This window comes from Arthrobotrys flagrans (genome assembly GCF_004000055.1).
Source record: "Arthrobotrys flagrans strain CBS H-5679 chromosome Unknown unitig_0, whole genome shotgun sequence".
Classification (NCBI taxonomy): domain Eukaryota; kingdom Fungi; phylum Ascomycota; class Orbiliomycetes; order Orbiliales; family Orbiliaceae; genus Arthrobotrys; species Arthrobotrys flagrans.
Window position 1 is genome coordinate 2081943 of NW_027137550.1, and position 21238 is coordinate 2103180.

Here is a 21238-nt window from a genome sequence, read left to right on the forward strand (position 1 = left end):
TAGTTTGTCTGGGTACGAGACCAGCATGTACTGATTACTAAATTCTTGTCTTCCAGAAGTAACTACAATAGTGACTCTATTTGTTGCGGAAGTATTGTATACTAAGGCTTGGTTACAGTGCTCTCTGAATAATAGCTTTGGGCCAGAAATGCGTGGAATAACTGGAGGTTACCTTTTAGCAATACTTGCGATATTCGTTCTATCTTTTAGTATGAATGCGGATGTATTTCTGATTATCTCTCATATGGACCTTGTACATTTCTTTCTGACATGGACCGTGCTAATTTGGCGTATAATATTTTATGGTGATTGTGACTTTGGCAAACTATGGGACAATTTGGGAATATATACTTACCCACTCAATTACTATAAAAGTACTAGTTAGTAGAAGGTAGCAGTACATTTGCGAAGGTTTGGTCATATAATAATGTTCGGGTCACCGTCAATAAGCGGGAACCCCCAACTTTTTTGTAAGAGAGCCTTCCTCATAGGAAACAAATACGCGGAAAAGCAAAGTTTTGATTGAAGGAAAAGGGGGAATTTTAAACTCGGTTGGAGGTGGCATGACAGAACCAATGACTAAAACTCGGAACGATTTAGGTTCCATCATCTCCACATGCCAATATTAATAAGATAAAGTGAGAGGTGGAGGGGTATATAAAGGATGGTCTGGTCTCATCTGATCGATCAGATTAGATCTTTTGGAGATTCGACACAACACAATCCACGCTAACTAAAGGGTATCAGCATTCGAGACACTAAAACTGGTCGCCAGACAAGCTAAAAAAGTAGCTAAAGGACAAACTAAAGGAGCTAGAAAATTGGGACGAAAAGTTAGGCTTTATTCAGAGAGAATTTAAAGGAAAATTGAGAAAATAAGGCTGGGCAGAGGTTAAACCATCATCATACGACTGCATCACGAGGTTACTTCCTTGGCTTAGTGGTAGTAAAGCAAGTAAGTAGCTTGAATTTCTTTCTTCTTAGTGTCTTGATAGTTACCCCCCATTCTTTTCTATTATATCGGTATAGACATGCAAGTGCGGATTTAAATGCGAATGGGTTTTTACTCTTCTTCCCGATTGATACAGCAGCTGTAACTGCAGTTGTAGGGAAAGAGAGAGATCAGCCCGATGCAGCCCAATCCAACCCCGGTTTGGCTGGAAATTGGACTCCGTTCGTCGTCCGTCGTCTGCAGCCGCCGTCATAAATTAAGACCTTCTTTCCTTTTGACTACTGCACGATGCCTTTTTCCCCCTCCAGCCCAGATTTTGGAGTAAAAGTTAGTTGCCGAGATAATCGATCCATTATCCCGATCGTGGTCCCCTTTGTTTCTTGACCTTGTTTTGTCCTGCATATTTTTCTTGTCATCCCATCCACCCTTCCATCCACCCTCTCTCGGGCTGTTATTTTCTTTTTAAGAAAATACCAAGTATCTGTCTCATCTGAAGAATTGACGATCACAGTTAGCTCCGTATTTATAATACGGTGGGGGTGAGCCCGAGGTTGAGTGAGTGAGTGAGTGAGGCATGATCTGGATTAATGAATGGACTGGGGGAGGAGCTGCAAAACAAAAGCAACACGTGTGTCACCGGAATGTAAATGCAGAGCAAATGAGTGAGCTGACTGGACTGACAATAACAAGAAGGATCTTTGCTTTTTAGTCACGATAATCTGTTAAAATATAAGATATGCGGATGCCCGAGGGGTAATTTATATTTTAGCTCTTTCTTTTCTATCACCATTTCATTCCAGCGCTATATTATACAGTTATCGATACCACGGCCCCTCTATATATATGATATAGGTCTTGCCAAGAGCTAGCCTTCCCTACCCCTCCAAAGTCGGTCAGCCTGTGGATAGGTGGTTAGTGAGCGTGCAGTTGCGTGCTGTGCGGGCCAAAGCGAGTTGTGCGTGTGTGAATATGCCCAAACCGGCTTCTTCCTCCTCAACACCCCTGCTTATCCGCTCTTCACCCGCCCTGGGAACTGGTTCCTACGGTGCTCTCCCCGACCTCTCCAGCAGTCCCGAGTCTCCTCCAAAATCCCCGACTGCTTCGAAACGAAAGAAGGGAAAGAGCAGAAGTCATCTTCGAAATACCTTCACTACTTCTAATTCTGCCGAGAATCCTTCGAATGGAGTTGTTACCGAAGACGGCTCTGCCATTTCTGCTCATGCAGGTGCAGCAACAGCAGACCACACGACAGCCGAAATCATCGACATGAGACGACGTTCTTCCACCGACGACCAAGACCCCAGCGTCAAGCTGAGCAAGGTCAGACCCAGTACTGGTTATAGTGCCTTCCACGGTGAAACTGCTGGTAGCTCTTCGACTGCTTTCCCCTTCTCGGAATCGGATTCCAGCTCCTCCACAGACTACGACGCCGCCGAACAGGTCCATCCGCTGCAGGACAGCGATGCCGACAGCGATGGCGAAGGCCTCGCCTTCAATCCTCATGCGAACTCTCCGTACGTTTTTGCTCCCGATGACTTGATTTTGTGATCATGGAATATGCCGTCATGGGTTGGGTGTTGGTGTGACCATCCAACCTGTTTAATATGATCCGTCGATTAATAGCTGACTCTGTTATTGTGTGTTGGGGTGTTACCAGCTATGCGCAGGTGCGGGCCTCTGTACCTAATACCGACGATACTTCCCTCTCCATAAGCAGTATGTCCTCTTCTATAGAAAAGATAATTATGGTGCAATGCTAATTTTCGTTAGCACCTCGGATGTGGACGCTCGCCATCCTCTTCTCCGTCGTCGGCTCCTCTACAAACCTTTTCTTCTCCCTTCGCTACCCATCCGTCAGCATCACACCCTTCATAGCTCTCCTCCTAGCCCACCCACTCGGTCGGATATGGGATCTGTGTTTCCCGGAAATAGTCGGCGCTACCACGCCATACGGCAAATTGATGAGATGGCTCGGCCAAGGACGCTGGAACAAGAAGGAACATGCCTGCGTGTATATCAGCTCCAATGTGAGCTTTGGCTTCGCATTCGCTACAGATGTGAGTGTGGTTACACAATATAGCACGTGCTGGGGAAGACAAATTAGCTGATCGATTTATGGTCAGGTCATTGTGTCACAGAACCACTTTTATAAGCAGCCGACACCGATTTTGTATCAGATACTTTTGACGTTATCCACGCAGTTCTTGGGATATACGTTCGCTGGAGTTACGAGACAATGGCTGGTATATCCGTCGAGTATGATATGGCCGGTGACGCTGCAGTCCACCGCTATGTTTACTGCCCTACATGATAGAGCGGAAGGGGAGGAACATGTGAAAGGGTGGGAGAAGTGGGGCAGGTGGAAGTTTTTCATGACAGTTCTTGGAGGTAGTGCGGCCTGGTACTTCTTTCCTGGCTTTATCTGGCCTGGATTGAGTTACTTCAACATTGGGACTTGGGCAAAGCCCGACAGCGTTGTCCTTGCTAACTTGGTACGCTCAATCTACTCCACACGCATCGTCTTGTGTTAATTAAGATACAGTTTGGAACATCGACGGGTCTCGGCCTGATCCCAATTACCTTCGATTGGGCGCAGATGTCATACATCGGCTCACCTATTATCACTCCCCTCTGGGCGGCGACTAACGTCCTCATCGGGCTTATTGCCGTTATGTGGATCTTGGCACCGATCCTCTACTACTCTAACGTCTTCTTCTCCTCCTATATGCCTATACTATCCTCTTCCGTGTATGACAACACCGGCGGCTTCTACGACGTTCAAAAGGTTTTGACCAAAGATTTTATGTTTGACGAGGCCGGTTATAAATCCTACTCCAAGGTATTCCTACCGATTACCTACGTTCTTAGCTACGCTCTTCAATTCGCCGCCATGACCGCATTGGTCACCCATACAACTATCTGGCATGGGAAAGATATCTGGAAACAAGGCAAACGAGCGCTAAAAATCGGATCGATCACTAAAACTGAGACGACCGGAATTTATCAGCGACTCAAGACTTCTTCTGGAAAACGAGTTGAGAGCGAGGAGGATTTGAACGATGAAGAGTGGGCGGATATTGTCGGAGATGATGACGTGCATGTCAGGCTTATGAAGAAGTATCCGGAGGCACCGACGAGTTGGTATCTGGCGACTGGTATCGTGACGACGCTCGTGGGAATGTGGCTAGTGGAGGCATATGAAATCCACCTTCCGTGGTATGGTCTGCTCCTCGCCCTGCTTATGTGCACCATCTTCTTCGTCCCCGTTGGCATCGTCATGGCTATTACGAATCAACAATCCTCGATCTTTTTGATTTGCCAAATGGTCGCCGGCTACGTCTTTGAGGGCAGGGGTATCGCAAATATGGTGTTCGTCACATACGGATACATCACTTCAACACAAGGTCTTAAATTCGCCTCGGACCTGAAACTAGGTCAATACGTCAAGATTCCACCGAGAATGCTGTTTACGGTCCAAATGGTCGCTACTGCCGTCGGAAGTTTGACGCAAATTGGGGTGCTGAACTGGATGTTCAGTAGTATTCCTGGAATATGCACACCTGAAGCACTCAGCGGGTTTACATGCCCGCTCGCGAGGGTGCATTTCAACGGTAGTGTGCTATGGGGTGTGGTTGGGCCCTCCCGATTCTTCGGACCGGGAGAGTTATACAATCCACTCGTATGGGCGTTTGCATTTGGCTTGGTTGCCCCGATTATGGTTTGGGCCTACGGACGATACACCGGTATCAACGTTAAGCGCGTTAGTTTACCAGTAGTATTCGGAAGTCTGTCTTGGATCCCACCAGCTACGGGACTAAACTTCTCGACATGGTGTTTGGTATGTTACGGGGTGAATGGGTGGATTAAGAAGCACAGAGCGGATTGGTGGAGGAAGTATAGGATGATTTTGAGTGCGGCTTTGGATACTGGATTGGCGGTTGGAGTTGGAGTTGTGTTTTTTGCGATTGTATGGCCGCAGTGGGATTGGGTGAGGAATTGGAGCTGGTGGGGGACGGAGGTTTATAAGCAGGGGTGTGATTGGAAGGGGTGTGCGCTGAAGAGTGTGGCGCCTGGGGAGACATTTGGGCCGGATAGGTGGTAGACTTGGATGAAGCTAGGTAGACCCGGGTTCTACCTTGAGGTTAGGATACGGAGGGCCTAAGAAGAGGTGGTAATGGATTGAAGGATTTCTGGCGATGAATTTTAGCTTTGGCATGCATATTAAACTTGGCTGTCTTTCCTCTTGATTGAACGAATTGGCAGACTTGAAACTATATATATAAACTGCGAGCTGGTGGTTATTTGGCGTTCTATCTTTTTGGGAATCTTGTAAAAATACTGTTGGCATTTTGGTGTTTTACTGTTCTTATATTGCATGCATGGAAGAGGTATTATAGTATGGATAGATAGAGGAGGGGTTCGAGATAGTGTAATCTATTGAAGTACAATATGAAGACTTCGGGTACCCGATAAATCAAAATTCCAAATTATAAGAGCATTCGTTTTAAGTTGATAAAGAAAAGTAGTCTTGAGTCCATACGGCCATAAGGAAAGGTCTACAAGGGGTCTCTACAGTCTCGTACCTCCTGGCTCCTCAGCCTGAGATATACATGAGACTGTTTTGTAAGACCCACCACTTTTTTTTCAACTCCACAATTTGGAACCTATGGCCATTTCACGAATACTCATCCCAACATCATGAAAATAAAGTAATCCAAATCTCAAATACCAGGACTTCAATATCCCGCTCTCCAATTTAAATTATTCCATGCTATTGTTGAGAAATTCAATGCCAAAGTCAAAGTATCGAAATAACGACCAAAATGTGCTTAAAAAGTGCGATGATCGAACGGGTTTTGAAAGTCAAAGTTATCATGTGACTTTCATGACACGTGACTTGACTGCCCGAAACCACACCCTTTTTTTTCCGACTTCGCGATTTCGAACCTAGGACCCTTTCACGAACACTGTTTCAAGCATTATGAAATTAATATATTTCGAATCTTTAATATTACGGCTTAAATTTCCCCTTATTAGGTTGAAATTACTGCTTTCCGTCGGTGAGAAATTCAACGTTAAAGTCCAATATTAAAATACCAAGCAAAAATGTGCCTAAAAGTGTGCAAAATCAATCCGATTTTGAAGGCCAAGGTTGTCATGTGATTTGGTATTGCCAGGCCGCGTGACTTGGCTTCTATGTCGTGTAGACGGGATGTTGCGATCTGTTGAAGAGGGCAATGCGGGTTTCAAATTTCGATTTATGGGTGATTTTTTATTTTTTATTCCCTCAATTGACGGGTATATAATCCCCCCGGCCGTTGCTCTCTCCCCCTCTCTTTCTCCTCTCCTCTTTACTGAACTCTTTCTTCTTCCATCTTCAGCAACGACTTCTTCGGCAACGACCTCTTCAGCAACCTCGACTTCCTCAGCAACTCCACCATCTACAGCATCTCCAGTAAGTATCGCGACGAATTTAAGCTTCTGTATTCTTCTCGACATCCTTTCGAGGATGGATACTAACATCTCCATCTTCTCCAGCAACGACAATTTGCCTCGACAGCTTCTCGACCTTCGACAATCGACAGCTTCGAGCTACTAACATCTAGCAACGGCAACACTGACATTTCTAGCTATACTAACATCTCTAGCTTCCCTTCGACAATCGTCAGCTTCCCTCGACACGGGAGGCTGGCGGCATACTAACCATTCTAGGTTCCAGCTCTCACATAGTTGGGTGTCTGGCGATGAGACAAGATTTCGGCTCTTGTCTCAACATGGGAAGCTGTAGCGAGGCTGCACTCCCGAGGTAGGTACTGGAGTCCAAGTCTCCTATTCACCATCGGGCCTTGGGTTCCAGAAGGTAGGTCATCCCCCTTTAAGCCAACAAGGCCAAAGCCATTCTACTCAACATAGAGGGTGGAGGACTTGTTGGTCCCCGTTTGTTTGCGAAGGTCATGGATGTTTACTTGTTTAACACGGGTGGTGTCTGTGGACTTCGGTGTTTTTTCTTTGCCTTCAACAGGTGAGGTTTTTTTTTACCCCGTCTTCAACAAACGGGGAGGTATACCCAGTATTGCACTGCCTCTGGAGTACCTTCTTCATATTTTGGCTTAGCCACATTTTTTTCAGTTAGTTGGCTTTGTGATATCGAAGCTGCTGAGTGAAATGTTTTGGTGAAGTGCAAGGCCGTTGCTACCCCTTCTAGACGCGTAACGTGTTAACTTTGTGGTATTTTAGACCACAAACAATTGAATCTCGACAGCCTCGATTTTGATGCAATGGTACCCCAATTAAATTCGAAACAATAGGTATACATCCTTCATTAATATTTCCGATGGCTTAGGCAACCGGAAAGAAGCCACATTTTGATGCTAGAAATAGCAGTAAATTTCTGCAGGGCCGAATGACCCGTTAGATCGGGAACCAAGACCATGGTAAGCGAGCCTCATCCCAGCCGGCCCGTGGATTTAGACCCTGACTTTATTAACATTGTATAACCACAGGTGAATATTTAATTGGTTTGTTGGCATACCGCAGGGTTATCGATTGCTTATTGGATCGGGTTGTGCCACAGAGCTGGTGGATAAATACTTATTACTCGCTTGCCGTGGCCGCCGATTGGCTTTTGGTATCTTGGGCGCTGGGACCCTCGTTTGAGTTACGTGGGCCAGGGGGAGGGGTTGTTGGATTTGATGTTTTGTAAATATGAGATTTTTGATGAATATTGTTTAATGTTGCAATGGGGTATATATACCTGTCTTCCCCCGTTTGTGATATCGATATTGGAATGCAATGATTTTTATTGTCATGCATTAAAGATGTCGTTGCCAATCGCCAATACCAGGGAGATTGGCAGAGGAAGATGGGAACGGAGTATATCCTTTATATTGGGGGCGTTTCTACAGATCGTTGGGATTGTGAGTGCGGGGTTTGGGGAACAGCAGGGTGATACGCAGAATGGGGTGGTTGTTTTCGAGGGAATTAAAGCTATGGTGGGTATAAACTCTCCCCACTTCCCGCGTTATAATACGCTTCTCGTATTTGAGCTTGAAGGCTAATTGATAGTGTGGGGTGTGAATGAGTTTTTAAACAGTTTTATAAGGGTTATAATGGGGTTTCGGTTAATGTTTCTGTTGGTGAGTGGTCACGGAGGGGTTTCCCAATTTTCACTGTATATATCTCGAGAGGGGTCTTCTGAAGATAATCTCTGTGGATTGTAGGGAATTGTAAAAGCCAATAAAGGTCTTGGATAGGAACTCCCCCGCAAGATATAACACCTCGTCTTACAGGAGACAGAATAAGCTGGATCTTTCATACTCCCGGAGACCTCTCGAAACGGTGTCTAAGCTATAACGAACCGAATTATGTGTTTACACCGGCTGGAGAGAAGTGTCGGGTTGCAAAGATTTATGGCGTTTGTATGAAAATGCACTCTATCCTCCGTCTACACTTTATAGCTGACAAAAGAATCAAAATATTTTAGATAACTAGCATAATTCCACAACGAGTATTCCTTCCCCAGAGGTCTACAATAAAACAGAAAGCCTGGAAGATCTCAGCATTACAAAGGGATTAACGGAACTTGAAATGTTTACTGGTTCTGTCGTGGGGAATTATGCTTATGACGTTTTGTCATGGTTTTTTTTGGAGATGGAGAAGTTTGTATCGGCGGTGGAGTATTCTAATATTGGAGGAGTAGATCGGTACCTGATATACCACGGCCACCTGCGGCGGAGTTGGAGGGGAGTCAGAGATGTAAATTGAATGCCGATCATGGTTGGTCAGAGGTTACGGGGAGAGAAAGGGTTAAATTCCAGTGTTCGGATGATGGACGGAAACCCGACTGGTATCCGGTAGATTTACCTAGTGAATCTGTACCGGAAACAGAAGATGATCGTGAAAAGGAAATCGGGGGTAGTCCCAATAGTTAGCTTGCTATAGAGCTCACAAACGTTATGATCTTGTTCTTGTAGATGTTTAAAATAAGTAGATTGACTACATATGTGTCTGTGCTGGGGATAATTCTAGTAGGTAAATATTTTTATCTAGGGCGCTCCGGTACCGTCTGGTTTACCAGATAAACGGGCACCATAACGAGTAGAGAAAGTCGAGAAGCTTCTAGGATAGAAGGTCTGCCTTCGACCATGCCCCAAACAATTAAACATCCTGTAAAACGTGCTGGATTTCAAAAACGATCATAGGATCTTGCTTTTGGAAGGTTATAGCCGCGTAGGGTAAGCATTTCAATTAACAACATAAAGATCTCGATAATTTGGGTTTCTTAATCTCCATGGATTGAGTAGTATCCATTTCTTGACTTCTCTTCGATACAAGGGCCAGGAAAAAACAGCTAGTAACATTTGCAGGATCCATAAAAAAGGTCGCCAGGACATATCCAAACGAACAATGGTGATTCAGGGTGCAAAAGAAAGAGGCAATAATTCATAGTTAATTATGTTTGCGAAAAAAAAAAAGGAATCTAGAGGTTCTCGCAGATGGCATTGCCTTTAAGTATCATGGGCAATGGTTGCATTTCCGATACGTCTACCGTTGCGCCAGATCGAAAATGATACGTCGGCGGACCTAAGTTTCATTTTAACTGTAGTAGAGAGTTCATAAACTCTTTCCCCGTTTGCATCGTATGCCGAAGGAAGATCGGCAATATTCACAGACGAGAAGTCAGGATAAACGGTGCCGATTGAGAAGACGTCTATATAGTAAAAGTTAGTTTCTATGTTTCGAGGTAGTTTGGATGTGGAATTGAGATCGAAACCTGGATTTGTTGAATAGTAAGGTGCTTCTATCGCTTTACTGGCGAATAATCTGCAAGCCCTTCCGGGGCTTGTATTTTTGATATTCCAGTATGTTGCAAACTCGACGCCAGCGTCCTCGGAGCAATCATCTCCCTATATACAGTTAGCAACCCGACAAAAAGAGGGGTTCAAGTTATCATTTTTGCTTTACCAAATGGCCACCCCATTGGATTGTATTATAGACACGACGTCCCCCAAATGGGCATACATATGTGTTATTGAAATCGTGCTTGTCAGGGTCGTATTCAAAACTACAGGCAAATCCGTAATGATGGCGCAAGCGCCTTGATCTGACGACAGGGTGGAGTGCGCGTACAATTGCGCCCCTCATGATCGCGGACCAGCTAAGCAGGAATTGGATTAGCAACTTATGGTGATTTCGTTGGGCTCTCTTTTCGTCTAGTGTCAATAGGAGGTAACTAACGATTCTTTCGGGTTGATCACGGTGAGAGGTGGGTTGTAGTCATTTGCGAATTTGACCAAGCGTTGATAGAGATACTGGGATTCGCCAAATCCACCTACGAGAAAAATTGCCTAGATTGAGCATTGTTAGTCAAAACCCTGACTCAATAAGGTTTAATATTGGGTGGTGCCTACGGAAACATCTTTCATCGCATTGTGAATGCAATCGACTTGGTCTCTAACGAGACGAACGACATTATCGACCACTGGGTCGAATAGGGCTTTTAATTCCTCTCTGTTTTTATTAGGGAAGGTTAGCAGCCGACGAATGTAGGTAGAGTGAAGGGTGTATCCTACGCAGTGAACTCCAATTCATTGTCGACTATTCCGTTCTCTTCGTCGTCCGCGACTTCAGCGGGGAGTTCAATGAACCACACGTCATTATTTGTCTGACCAAAACTTCTTTTGATAGAGTCAAAGGTTTTCATGAGGCTACTCCCTCGGCCGATATCCTTTTTGTTCCATATCCGATCATTATCAAATGCAGGACCTATTTTCCGGCGCAAGAGTTGAAGAAAACCCTCGTCAATGTATGACGATCCGCACTTTGCACCAGTTCCTACAGCCGTCTCTTTCAGCTTGAAGCTAGGCCGTACCTCTTCAACCTCGTATGAAATTAGATCCACTGTTCCGCCACCGGCATCACATACGACGAAAGTATTGCCTTCCTGTAGAGAAGGCATGGCCCGGGTCGAAACACGACTAAAGTTTGCGGCGTGCATCGCCTTCAAAACGTAGGTCGCGGCGGCTTCCGGTTCTGAGACCAGTGAGAGTGTGTCAGACATCCGACTACAGAACCCAGCTCGTGTCGCAGCCATCTTTGTAGCCTGTTGTGCCTGGTGACCCCAAATCGCTGGAACAGTGAATATGAAGTGGATTGGAGTGATATCCAGTGTCTCGGGAAGACGCCTACGGAGGATTTTCTCCATCAACTCCTCATAAAGGAGCCTAAGATAGTCTGTCGCGACGTTGATAGGTGACTTTCCATCTGGAAGTTTGATTCGGTCATCCGATTGTGCGCCATGGGACGTAATTTGGTTTCGATACAAGCCGGATCCGCCTCTAACGTCCAGTAATAATTTGAACCTGCTATAGATGATCGCGGAATTCGCTGCTTGACGTCGTTCGCAGGCAACCGATGCTTCAGCGCCCCATCGAGGCTCCCTCCCTGGAATATAGCGAATTTCGGTGGGTACCTTTGGAGCGACACCGTTGTTGCTCCATGAGGTAATAACTTCTATGTCGCTAAGTTCTTTTTGATTTGAATGACAAAATGCAATGCCTGCGTCCCACACATTGATTTGGATATAATTAGTGAGGAGTCAAAACCAAGCAACTAGGCAATAGTATGTATCCGGAGAAAACTACCTACCTGAATATGTCGTTCCGAAGTCGACAGCGACCATCAATTTCTCTCTTTCCATCTTGGCTGATTGGCAGTTTTCAGTTCAACAAGCCTGTTAACGTTTTTAGGGAAATGTTGCATCTCTTCTTTGGTATGCAGAATGGTTGAAATCAAGAGTGTGTGCCCGTCCACACTGGGGCCTTCTACATTTTTATGTATGTCATAATATTCACTGCCCGTAAAGGCTTCTTGCGGTTGGTTAATATTATATTAGATTTGAATGGTGCATTATATCTTATGCCTACAACCAGATATTTTGAATTTGCTGAGCCTTGTGAATTCAGGCACTCTTTGAATCACAAGGGCCAGAAGGATTCCTGATAGTTCCCAGCCTTAACTCAGGGTGTTATTCTGATTGGTTCCAGAATACATACGAATGCATGCATGCAAATACGTGCCACTCAATTGCAGCTTCAGAGCCCTGATATGCCGCCTGAAGTCTGCGGGGCTCCTTCAGTGGCTAGGCCAACAACACTTCAGCTCAGGTCAGCCTTGTCCCTCTGCTCAATATTCAATTTACTATGTAATCGATCGCAACCGCCAAATAAAGGACTAAACAATTCTCTCACCATCTATCGACACTTCCCGTCACACGGTACCTTAGGATCAACAGACAGTTCTTTTGTTTTGCTCCCTAAACTGACCCCTCCAGCTAGCGCCTCACGTGTGCCATACACCAAATTTCGCGATGAGCTCGAACTCTTGGGTTGAGAAGAGTAAAAGTTTCTTTGGGATGTCCAGAAAATCCGCTGAAGAGAGCACAATCTCTCATAATACATCGTCTACCAGAAGGACCTCCCTTTCGAGTATCAGCAGTAATGACATGCCCACCAATGGAAAAGTGAGTCTAACCGGAGCCCTATCATGTGTTAAATGTTAAATTTGAGTTCACAGATATTAACATTCTAACCTCGGTGCACCAGAGCAAGAAGCGGGGTCTGAAAAGGCCGCATCTTGACTACAGAGACCGTGGCTATAGGTCTCGTTACAGTCCTTCTTCGAAATCGGCTCCTGTGCCGCCAGAGATAACTGTCCCACCAAATCTCGAACATGTCTTAAAGATGAAAAAGGATGCTATATCGAAAAGACTTCGAGGTAACGACCTTGGCGACCCGCAGGAGCCCGTACCAGTTGGGAATTTAATCGACTTGGAAGATACTGAAAAAAAGGATTCTGTCAACTTGGACGCTGTACGCGCGGATGGCCATAAAAGTCCCGCGCTGGAGAGTATAGACTCAATTGAAATCCCCAATGATATTTGCAAGAGCTGTGATTCTAGTAAGTATCTGCTCCAGCTTTGCTTTTCACCCGTCACATGTTGACGAAATATTGTCGCAAGTTGTGGCAGTGGGCTCTACGAAAAATGGTGTCTGTGATCTTTGCAGGGCCTATCGTAAGATAAAAAAATTGGAGATAAAGCTCGCTGTAAAGGAGGACGAACATACCAAAACCATGAGTTCTTTGAATTGGCACGAAAGTGAAATAGAGAAGCTTCAATGGCAGCTCAAGGACCAGGAAGACCTATTGCAACAATCGAGGTATAACCACACTCGGGATTACAAAATGTGGAAATCCGACTACAATGCCTTGAGATCCAACTTCGATATTACGAAATCCAACTACCAAGCCTTGGAATATAAATACTACGCCTTGGAGAAAAAGCTGCAAACAAGCGAACTAGAAATTGGTAAACTTCAGAAAACTGAACTTGCGAAGCTGCACCGAGAAGAGGCGCTCCTTGATGCAACAGCAAAAGACCATCTCACAAATAACATCCGCACCAAGATACAAGCAATCAGTAGGATGCACTTCCGAAAGGTCTCTTGGAAATTGAGCGTTGAAACACATCCCGATCTCCATAAGATGGTTCCAGGGATATTCGCTTCAAGGTGGACGAAAAGTTCGTGGCCGATGATCCGGGACAACTCCGACTTGACTGCGACTGCTGTCATTGATGCAGTACTTTACAGTACAATCACAACCAGATTCTTCAAGGATCCTTTTTTCCGAACCGAAAATAACCCTATTGTAAAAGAAGTTCTCTATACAGTTTACTCGCGAGGCCGGGAGAAGAATGCGAAAAATATGGAACTTTGGAAGAAAAATACCGTTGAATTATTGAAGGAGCTTTCGGCAGAGGAAACTGGCGATTCTCATGGCTTGGATCCAGTGGACAGAATTGAAAACCCCTTCCCGCAGCCAGCCGGCGTGGACAAGATAATCTCTGAGATCAGGACAGTAGTCTACAACTTGCTCAACCTTCACAACGCGCTTACCGAACTCGATTCTCCTAAACTTGAAATGAAAATATATGATTTGATAACTTCCTCAGCGAGTCTCGCAGAAGATTGGCATTCGAGGGACTTCCGTCTTTGCATCATTGACGTTGACTGGCTCGAATCCAAAGGAATTGACTGGTGTACTGACGGTGCATCCCAGTACGTCACCGTCTTCCCAAAAAACAAGAAACTAGAGAACGTCAAATATAGAATTGCGGCCGTGATTACGCCGGGATTTATTCGCTACGAGAAGGGAGATACAGAAGGATCAGAGATAGAGATCGTCTGGGAGACGGCTTCAGTCCTTCTAGAGGAAGCGGATCCGGAGGGGGTTGAGTTGGACAAGTCCGACCTACCAGGCTATGATCATATGGAAACAGGAAGCGGCTAGGCTTTCAGTTTCAATGGGATGGAGGCGTTTCGGCGTGTCTCACGGGTTTATTGGGTTGATACAAGGGGATACGTGAACGTGAATGGAACATATTATCGCGAAATTTTTACAAGCTGAAGTGGAATCGGCCGTATGTGGGCTGGGTTTTAATTGTCGATAACTTGTATTTTAGGACAACGGTAACGTATATCACTAGGGGTCCTGATGACCTTTATAAAATTTATATATGGTGGCTATCCTTTGTAAACATCGCTGCAAGACCAAGTTTCACTGAAACTAGGGTATCAACAAACTCGAGACTGGCACAAGAATGGACACTGAGACCAAACCTCGACTCCAGGCACTCTTGAGGCGGAGACTAAGACTAAAGGCTGCCACCGGTCTCGACACCTAATATGCTCCTCGCCGACTATAGTGACATCGTTCGTCCTTCAACTCTGCAACATAGAAAATGCAACAGGTACTCTAACCAAATTCTCCGCATCTGAGCTAGTGGGCGGAGACTAGCAAGTTCAAGCCCAGGGTTGGGGCTCAAAGTTTAAGTCGCCATCTACCTTTTCTAAGCATCGTATTTGAAATCCTTATTTACAACTAATCCAAAAAAATGCTTTCGTCGTGTGTGCGCCCCGCTTTCTACCCCGACGAACCAATCGACGTCTCTCAAAGGCCGACAGCCACTGATGTTCTAAACTTTTTTGGGCATTTCAACTTCTGAGTGGAATCGCAGGTGCTCAACTGATATGGTGTGCCGACCAACAGGCGCATCGGTGGCTGCATGCCGAGAAATTTAAGAACCGAGAAACTCGATCGTGCACCAGAGGTTTGTGACAAACGTATTGTGTCGATATCGCGATATTGGATAACCCGACTGTCGCAAAGTACTAGTAATATAGTACTGCGTTCAGCTAGCAAATTTGAGAACAGATCCTGATTATAAAACCCTTTACCTGTTCGCACGTCCATCTTGGAAAAACCCCTTAGAAACCATGAAAATCGATCCACGAGCACGCACGCGTCGAGTATCAAAATAGGTAACCAAGCGGTTCATATCGGATCCTGGGTAGATTGGAACGCGACATCTCCAGCACCTAGACACATCCTCACTTTATCATTCTCCTCAGGAGCTGTGTTCAACAACGCCCTCCTCCTTCTGATAACTCTAGTCGGAACCCGTTTTTGGTTTCCCATAACTTTTATTATTCATCGGCGGGGCAAGTATGGTACCAAACGGGATGGACTACGGCGTATGATTGAGGTCATATTGCGCAACCAGTCAGCGCTTTCAGCATTTGGGTCTATTGTGAAAGCTTCATCGGCTTGGAAGGGCGTTGCACCACTTAGATCCAGGTGGATAGCAAGGATAGTGGCAATACTAGCGATTTTCAACGTTCTGGCCTGGGCCGGGGTTGGTCTTGCGGAGACACTCGTTATAGTCGGACCGATCGTTCAAGCCTCGAGTAACCTGTGTGGCTTCTATCTCCCGGACCTTACACTCCAAAGCGAAACTTCTAATCTGGTGAGAGACTGGACACTGGATCTTACACGCGCAGCGCAGTTGCACGTATCTACGTGTTTAAAACCAGGATCGAGTAACTGCGGTCGCCTTGTTTCTCCGACCGCAGAATTTCAGTTGATACATAATGCAACATGCCCTTTTGGCAATGGACTCTGCTCCGAGGGTCCCCAGTCGGCTTTTAATATCGATTCTGGGAATATCTAGCGCCGACCTAGGGTTTAATATTCCTAATCCGTTTACCGTTCGGCATACGATGCAATGCAGTCTAATAAAGACAATAGCCGAAGTTTATAATATAACCTGGGGGGCGTTTGCTACTGGAGAATATGCCAGCGAGTATTTATACTATGGTACTTACTATACATCGAGCGGGCCGTTTCGAGACCCGGTTGGAAATGATGCGACTTTCTAGTATAATCAGGCTTTGATGGTTTATCAGAAAGGATAGACTCTTGGGTAATAAAAGTCCCAGAAAGCCCCCCAAAATGGGAGCATCTAGCTAACAGCGTATTAGCTCTTAGTCTTGGTTCATAGCCGACAGAAGGGACGAGAACGTTCAAACTCTAAAATGGAACCCCATATCAGCACTGAAATCCTCCCCGTCTGATTCCTCGATATATTTTTTCTCAGCTGGTACCCTACTATACCCGACAACACAAACTGATCCCTGGTTCCGAACATTTTCAGGCTTCGCCATTGCGCTGCAGCCAGTTTCGGTACTTGCATGCCTTGAACAACGGCAGTTTTGTAACCCTTCAAACGGAAGGTGCGATACACCCTCGAGTAGTCGTATCCCAGTTTACAATTCAACTGAATTGGAATGGGACAATCTTCAAAAAGACACCGTCAGGGTCCTCGATACTATCACTTTCCCGTTCATTCCAATTTCATACCTTGTGGATAACCGTGGTGCATCACTACTCCTAGCTGATGCCCAAACAGCGAATGGGAAGTCTACAAATCTCTCACCGGAGCAGTGGAAGCTGGAAGTTACAAATTTTATGAACATTGCGCTTGCGGGGCTGAAGATGGCTATTGTCAGATTCGGCACCGGTGAACAGCGTCAGGGTCCAAACTATCATAGATCTTTGGGCGATAGCGAAGTTTGTAAACGAAGGATGATTAAGTTCCGAGATGATACCGGGAACTATACATCTTATAGCCTGTCGGGCGTTCTGATTATTATATTCGCTGGGCTTGTTATTATTGTGCTCTCTTTCCTGATCGAACCGATTTTTGAAAGACTGGCGAAGGCACCGACAGGCAGTATGAAGGTCAAGTATGAAGCGTGGAGACATGATGAATCATTGATGATTTATAGCGCATCAATGGAAAGGATTGATGTTGGGCCTTGGGTTCTTGGGAAATATGATATACCGGTCAGTGCGCCAGGTGTCGTGATGATGGAATCTGTGGGTCTAATACCGACCGCTAGCGTGGAGCCTGCGATCGGCAAATCATAACAGGAGGCAATTCAACTGCAAGGCAATAATGTGCACCATGGGCTCCGGACGGGCGTTATGTGTAGAATATTTGTTCTAATTCCTAACTACCAAGTGCTCGCACTAAGATATGCGTTGAAATGCTGCATTTCGAGGCCAGTCTAAATTTAGTATAGCGTAAGTCGATCATTTCACGAAGAGTCCATGGTCTACGAAAGCACTTGTTTCGATGTGGAGACGTAAGCTTTTTGACATACAAGTGCTAAAATTCCAACACCAATCCGCTATCAGATTGCTAGATTGTTATACCCGTGCCGATATCGATTTGAATGGGCCGTTTCTGATAGGCGATATCGCGGTGCCGATGTATTTAGAAGTTTTGTGGAATCTAGGGAGCTGCACGTCTGCCGAACTGCTACCCCTGAGGCTTACCACTGGCTGAATCCAGTGTGCGGCCCCACACTCCCGCGGAATCTTCCGACGGTGGATGTGCTATGCCTGTCTGAGATGCCAGATCAACGCTTACAGAAGGACAAGAAATTGGCGAGTGTGGCTATTTTGAGCATCCACGACAACTTCCGCGCTGGGGCGAGATGAAGACCTCTCTGACGCGGCCCGAGATTCTGCCACAATTAGCTTGCTTGCTTGTAAGGTGATAGCCCTAATTAGTTACTCTCCTTTCGTGGCATCCACGCCTTTGACCCTGGCGTTCGTCTTTCTCCCGTTATTGAAGAGCGACGCCGATCCTTGAATTTCTTGCAAACATAGTACTTCTAGTTTGATTTTTGGTGTTCATAGACACATTTCAAACTCACCGCGGTCGCGAGAACATATGGAGGAGCTTTGCGCCAGCTTCTCGGTCCCAATCTTTCCTACCTATCCTTAAGAGGTTCACTCGGTTGATCTCCGATTACTCGATACTTTCGTTAGATCTCCCGCCGGGTTGTCGCCCCTTCATAAACCATGTCTGGACTCCCGAGGCGGTCCCGGGTCCTCCTGATGGGGCTGATCCTTTTCATCATTGGGTCGACAATGTATCTGAAATCCGAAAAACTGACGGCGGTGACATCGATACGGACATATTTCCCGCACAGCGGGATACAACTGGAGCATGGTGAAATCAAGTTTCGGGCAGATGCGATCAAGGAGGCGTACCAGCATTCGTGGAACGGCTATATGCAATTTGGCTTCCCAAAGGATGAACTGCTCCCGATATCGAAACAGGGTGGAAATTCGATGTAAGAGCCTCCGAACGTGAGGAGATATCACGGCAGCCGTCGGCTAAACTTATAATCGCATCATAGGAGCGGCTGGGGCGCCAGCGTTATCGACGGTATTGGAACGGCGATATTGATGGAACTGCCCGAAGTCGTCGAGCAGCAGCTTAGGTTCATCTCCGAAATTGACTACACGCAATGTGAACATCAAATCAATCTGTTCGAAACAACGATACGATACCTTGGTGGGATGATTTCTGCGTATGATTTGTTGACTGGGCCGTATTCTCAGTTCATCCAAGGCGGGAAGGGTCAGAAGGTTGGTGTTAATGGGATATACGGATGTTGTACCTGTTTGGTGGTAGATTTCTAATAGGGTGCTACAGAACCACGATCTCGTATCTTCCTTACTCAAACAATCTGTAACACTTGCCGACGCTCTCAAATGGTCCTTCAACACCACTTCCGGTATTCCTATGCCCTTTTTCATGCTCAACTCAAAGAAAATAAAGTCGGACGATATCAATAGCATTGCTGGGTTTGGAACACTTGTGCTCGAGTGGACCCGGCTGTCGGATTTGACAGGCGACCCACAATACACCAACATGGCTCAGCGAGCGCAGGAGTACCTACTGAAAGTAGAGAATCCTGAGATTGGAGAGCCGTTCCCTGGCTTGCTAGGGACCAATGTACGACTAAACGATGGAAAGTTCCTCGACAGCTACGGTGGATGGGGTGCTATGGGTGATAGTTACTACGAGTATCTTATCAAGATGTATGCTTATGATCCTCAACGGTTCCGAAGGTACATGAATAGGTAAGTTCTCTTACGATATAAGCACTTTGAGGTCTAGGTCCTCCGCTAACCATTGCTTCATGATAGATGGATCCAGGCAGCCGATTCTACAATGACATACTTGACATCGGTTCCCGATACTACACCTCCCTCAAATCTTATTTTTGTAGGCGAATACAGCCATTCCCATTCCATTGCATTGCGCGGCTCTCATCTTGCATGCTTCATCGGAGGAAACTTCCTCCTAGGCGGCCAAATTCTTGGTAACGTGAAATACAACATCTATGGTTTACAACTTGTTGAGGGTTGTCGTACGACATATGCCAATTCGCCATCTGGTATTGGCCCAGAAAGGTTTGGATGGGACCCCAATCTTGTACCGTCCAACCAGAAAGAATTCTTCAACAAGAATGGGTGGTATTATGGCGGCGAAATCGACTATCGACTTAGGCCTGAAGTTATCGAAAGTTATTACCATGCTTGGGTAGTCACTCAAGACGATATATACAGGCAATGGGCCTGGGAGGCCTTTGTGGCCATTAACCGAACATGCAGAACGGAGCATGGGTTCACAGCAGTCAGTGACGTGTCTAGAAAAGACGGAGGTAAGAAGGACGATAAGCAGGAAAGCTTCTGGTTCGCAGAAGTCCTCAAATATCTTTTCTTGATTTTCAACGAAGAAGGGATCCAAGCCAAAGAAAAGGTTGGCTTTGTGGCCGGAAGCAAGCAGAAATGGGTTTTCAATACTGAGGCCCATCCCATCCGCATCTACTAGGCCTCGGTGCTTGTTTTGAATCAGCTATCTATCTATACTGCGTATTGGGTGATCGGTGTATCCACGTGGGAGTAGTTTTGAGTCAAAAGTTTACCACAACGTAAGTAGTATTTATATCTATTTTGGCCTTGCTCGAGTATTTTCTTTTACATGGACGGGACATATGTATGGCGTTTTACGGGTATCAGTCACTTCGTCTTCGAATCTTTCATATTGTAATTAAGGCTATTGCATAAAAGTGAATATAACCCATGCTTCGCTTATATAAATATCGATATCTACACATTTATTTCAATGCAACCGGGCTGCACTGCCTTTTTGATAGGCTTCCCCACCGCTGTATCCAACCTGAAATATTCTATCAGTATATACAAATCGCCAGATAGGCTCCCTCGAGGCTAGCTAAGCTCCAGCGTCCGGCTAATTGAATTCGACTCACTTGATCTTCGGTAGCAGACCAGGACCAATCAGCAGCCTTAGCTTCGTCCAGACCTTCACCTACCATCGAGGTTTTCCTAAACTTTCCCACTCCTCTCTTAGGAGCATTGGCGAAATTACAGCGATTACATGTTGTTTCTGATCTTTATCTTTTTCTTCCCAATTCAAAATAGCCTCCTTATCGCCAAGGTCGAAGTTTAAGAAATCGCTACAAGCCTGAAGTGTTTTCTTCGAGAACCAAGCCATTCCATACTGTTTAAATGCCAAGGGCTTGGAGTGCCATTCCACCGAAGGTTTGAACGCCTCAGATACCAAATCCTGCGTCATGTCTACTAACGCATTACATTCCTCCGTTTCAAAGGGCATACGAACTGCCTCTCTGAGAATATGTAGAATATCTGTTAATGCCTACATAAGGGCCCCTGTTTGACTCGACTTCTCGACGGTCTTAATTTCCGAGAATGTCGATTGGGGTTAGTTTCGTCCGAATATAGCATTTTATGTATCATTTGCAGCGTCAAGGCCATCCACCCCGAACCTTGGGGTCCACCGGGGGTTGTTGCCTTGCAGTAGTGGTAAAATATCTCCAGTTTTGTCGCTAGTGCACCCTCCGCTTGAGAAGTCAGACAGTCACACATGTAATATGCAAGAGTATTCGAAATATGCCTTCAACGAATAAAGCAGGAGTCATATCAGGATGCTGTCGCACAGCATCCCATGCTTCCAGCGTACAAGCCGAGCAACTAACAGTG

The 21238-nt window shown here is 45.8% G+C and overlaps 5 protein-coding genes across 5 annotated transcripts; 4 read left to right on the forward strand and 1 right to left on the reverse strand.

Moving 5' to 3' along the window:
* Positions 1-1921: 1921 nt before the first annotated feature.
* DFL_003701 (uncharacterized protein) lies at positions 1922-5054 on the forward strand (the record flags this gene model as incomplete). Its single annotated transcript, XM_067632676.1, has 5 exons — positions 1922-2466; positions 2610-2668; positions 2723-3009; positions 3076-3444; positions 3495-5054. The coding sequence occupies 5 exons, from the start codon at positions 1922-1924 to the stop codon at positions 5052-5054; spliced, it is 2820 nt and encodes a 939-aa protein (XP_067490921.1).
* Positions 5055-9459: 4405 nt separating this feature from the next.
* Positions 9460-11651, reverse strand: DFL_003702 (uncharacterized protein; the record flags this gene model as incomplete). The annotated part of the gene is made up of 7 exons (XM_067632677.1): positions 9460-9662; positions 9726-9858; positions 9917-10109; positions 10190-10299; positions 10363-10462; positions 10525-11509; positions 11600-11651. The coding sequence occupies 7 exons, from the start codon at positions 11649-11651 to the stop codon at positions 9460-9462; spliced, it is 1776 nt and encodes a 591-aa protein (XP_067490922.1).
* A 669-nt stretch (positions 11652-12320) lies between these two features.
* On the forward strand, positions 12321-14302 carry DFL_003703 (uncharacterized protein; the record flags this gene model as incomplete). The annotated part of the gene is made up of 3 exons (XM_067632678.1): positions 12321-12473; positions 12556-12910; positions 12972-14302. 3 exons carry the CDS (start codon positions 12321-12323, stop codon positions 14300-14302), a joined length of 1839 nt encoding a protein of 612 aa, XP_067490923.1.
* Positions 14303-16071: 1769 nt separating this feature from the next.
* On the forward strand, positions 16072-17310 carry DFL_003704 (uncharacterized protein; the record flags this gene model as incomplete). Its single annotated transcript, XM_067632679.1, has 5 exons — positions 16072-16168; positions 16258-16274; positions 16333-16372; positions 16506-17197; positions 17254-17310. The coding sequence occupies 5 exons, from the start codon at positions 16072-16074 to the stop codon at positions 17308-17310; spliced, it is 903 nt and encodes a 300-aa protein (XP_067490924.1).
* A 913-nt stretch (positions 17311-18223) lies between these two features.
* DFL_003705 (uncharacterized protein) lies at positions 18224-20048 on the forward strand (the record flags this gene model as incomplete). Its single annotated transcript, XM_067632680.1, has 4 exons — positions 18224-18498; positions 18565-18796; positions 18864-19294; positions 19361-20048. The coding sequence occupies 4 exons, from the start codon at positions 18224-18226 to the stop codon at positions 20046-20048; spliced, it is 1626 nt and encodes a 541-aa protein (XP_067490925.1).
* Positions 20049-21238: the final 1190 nt, after the last annotated feature.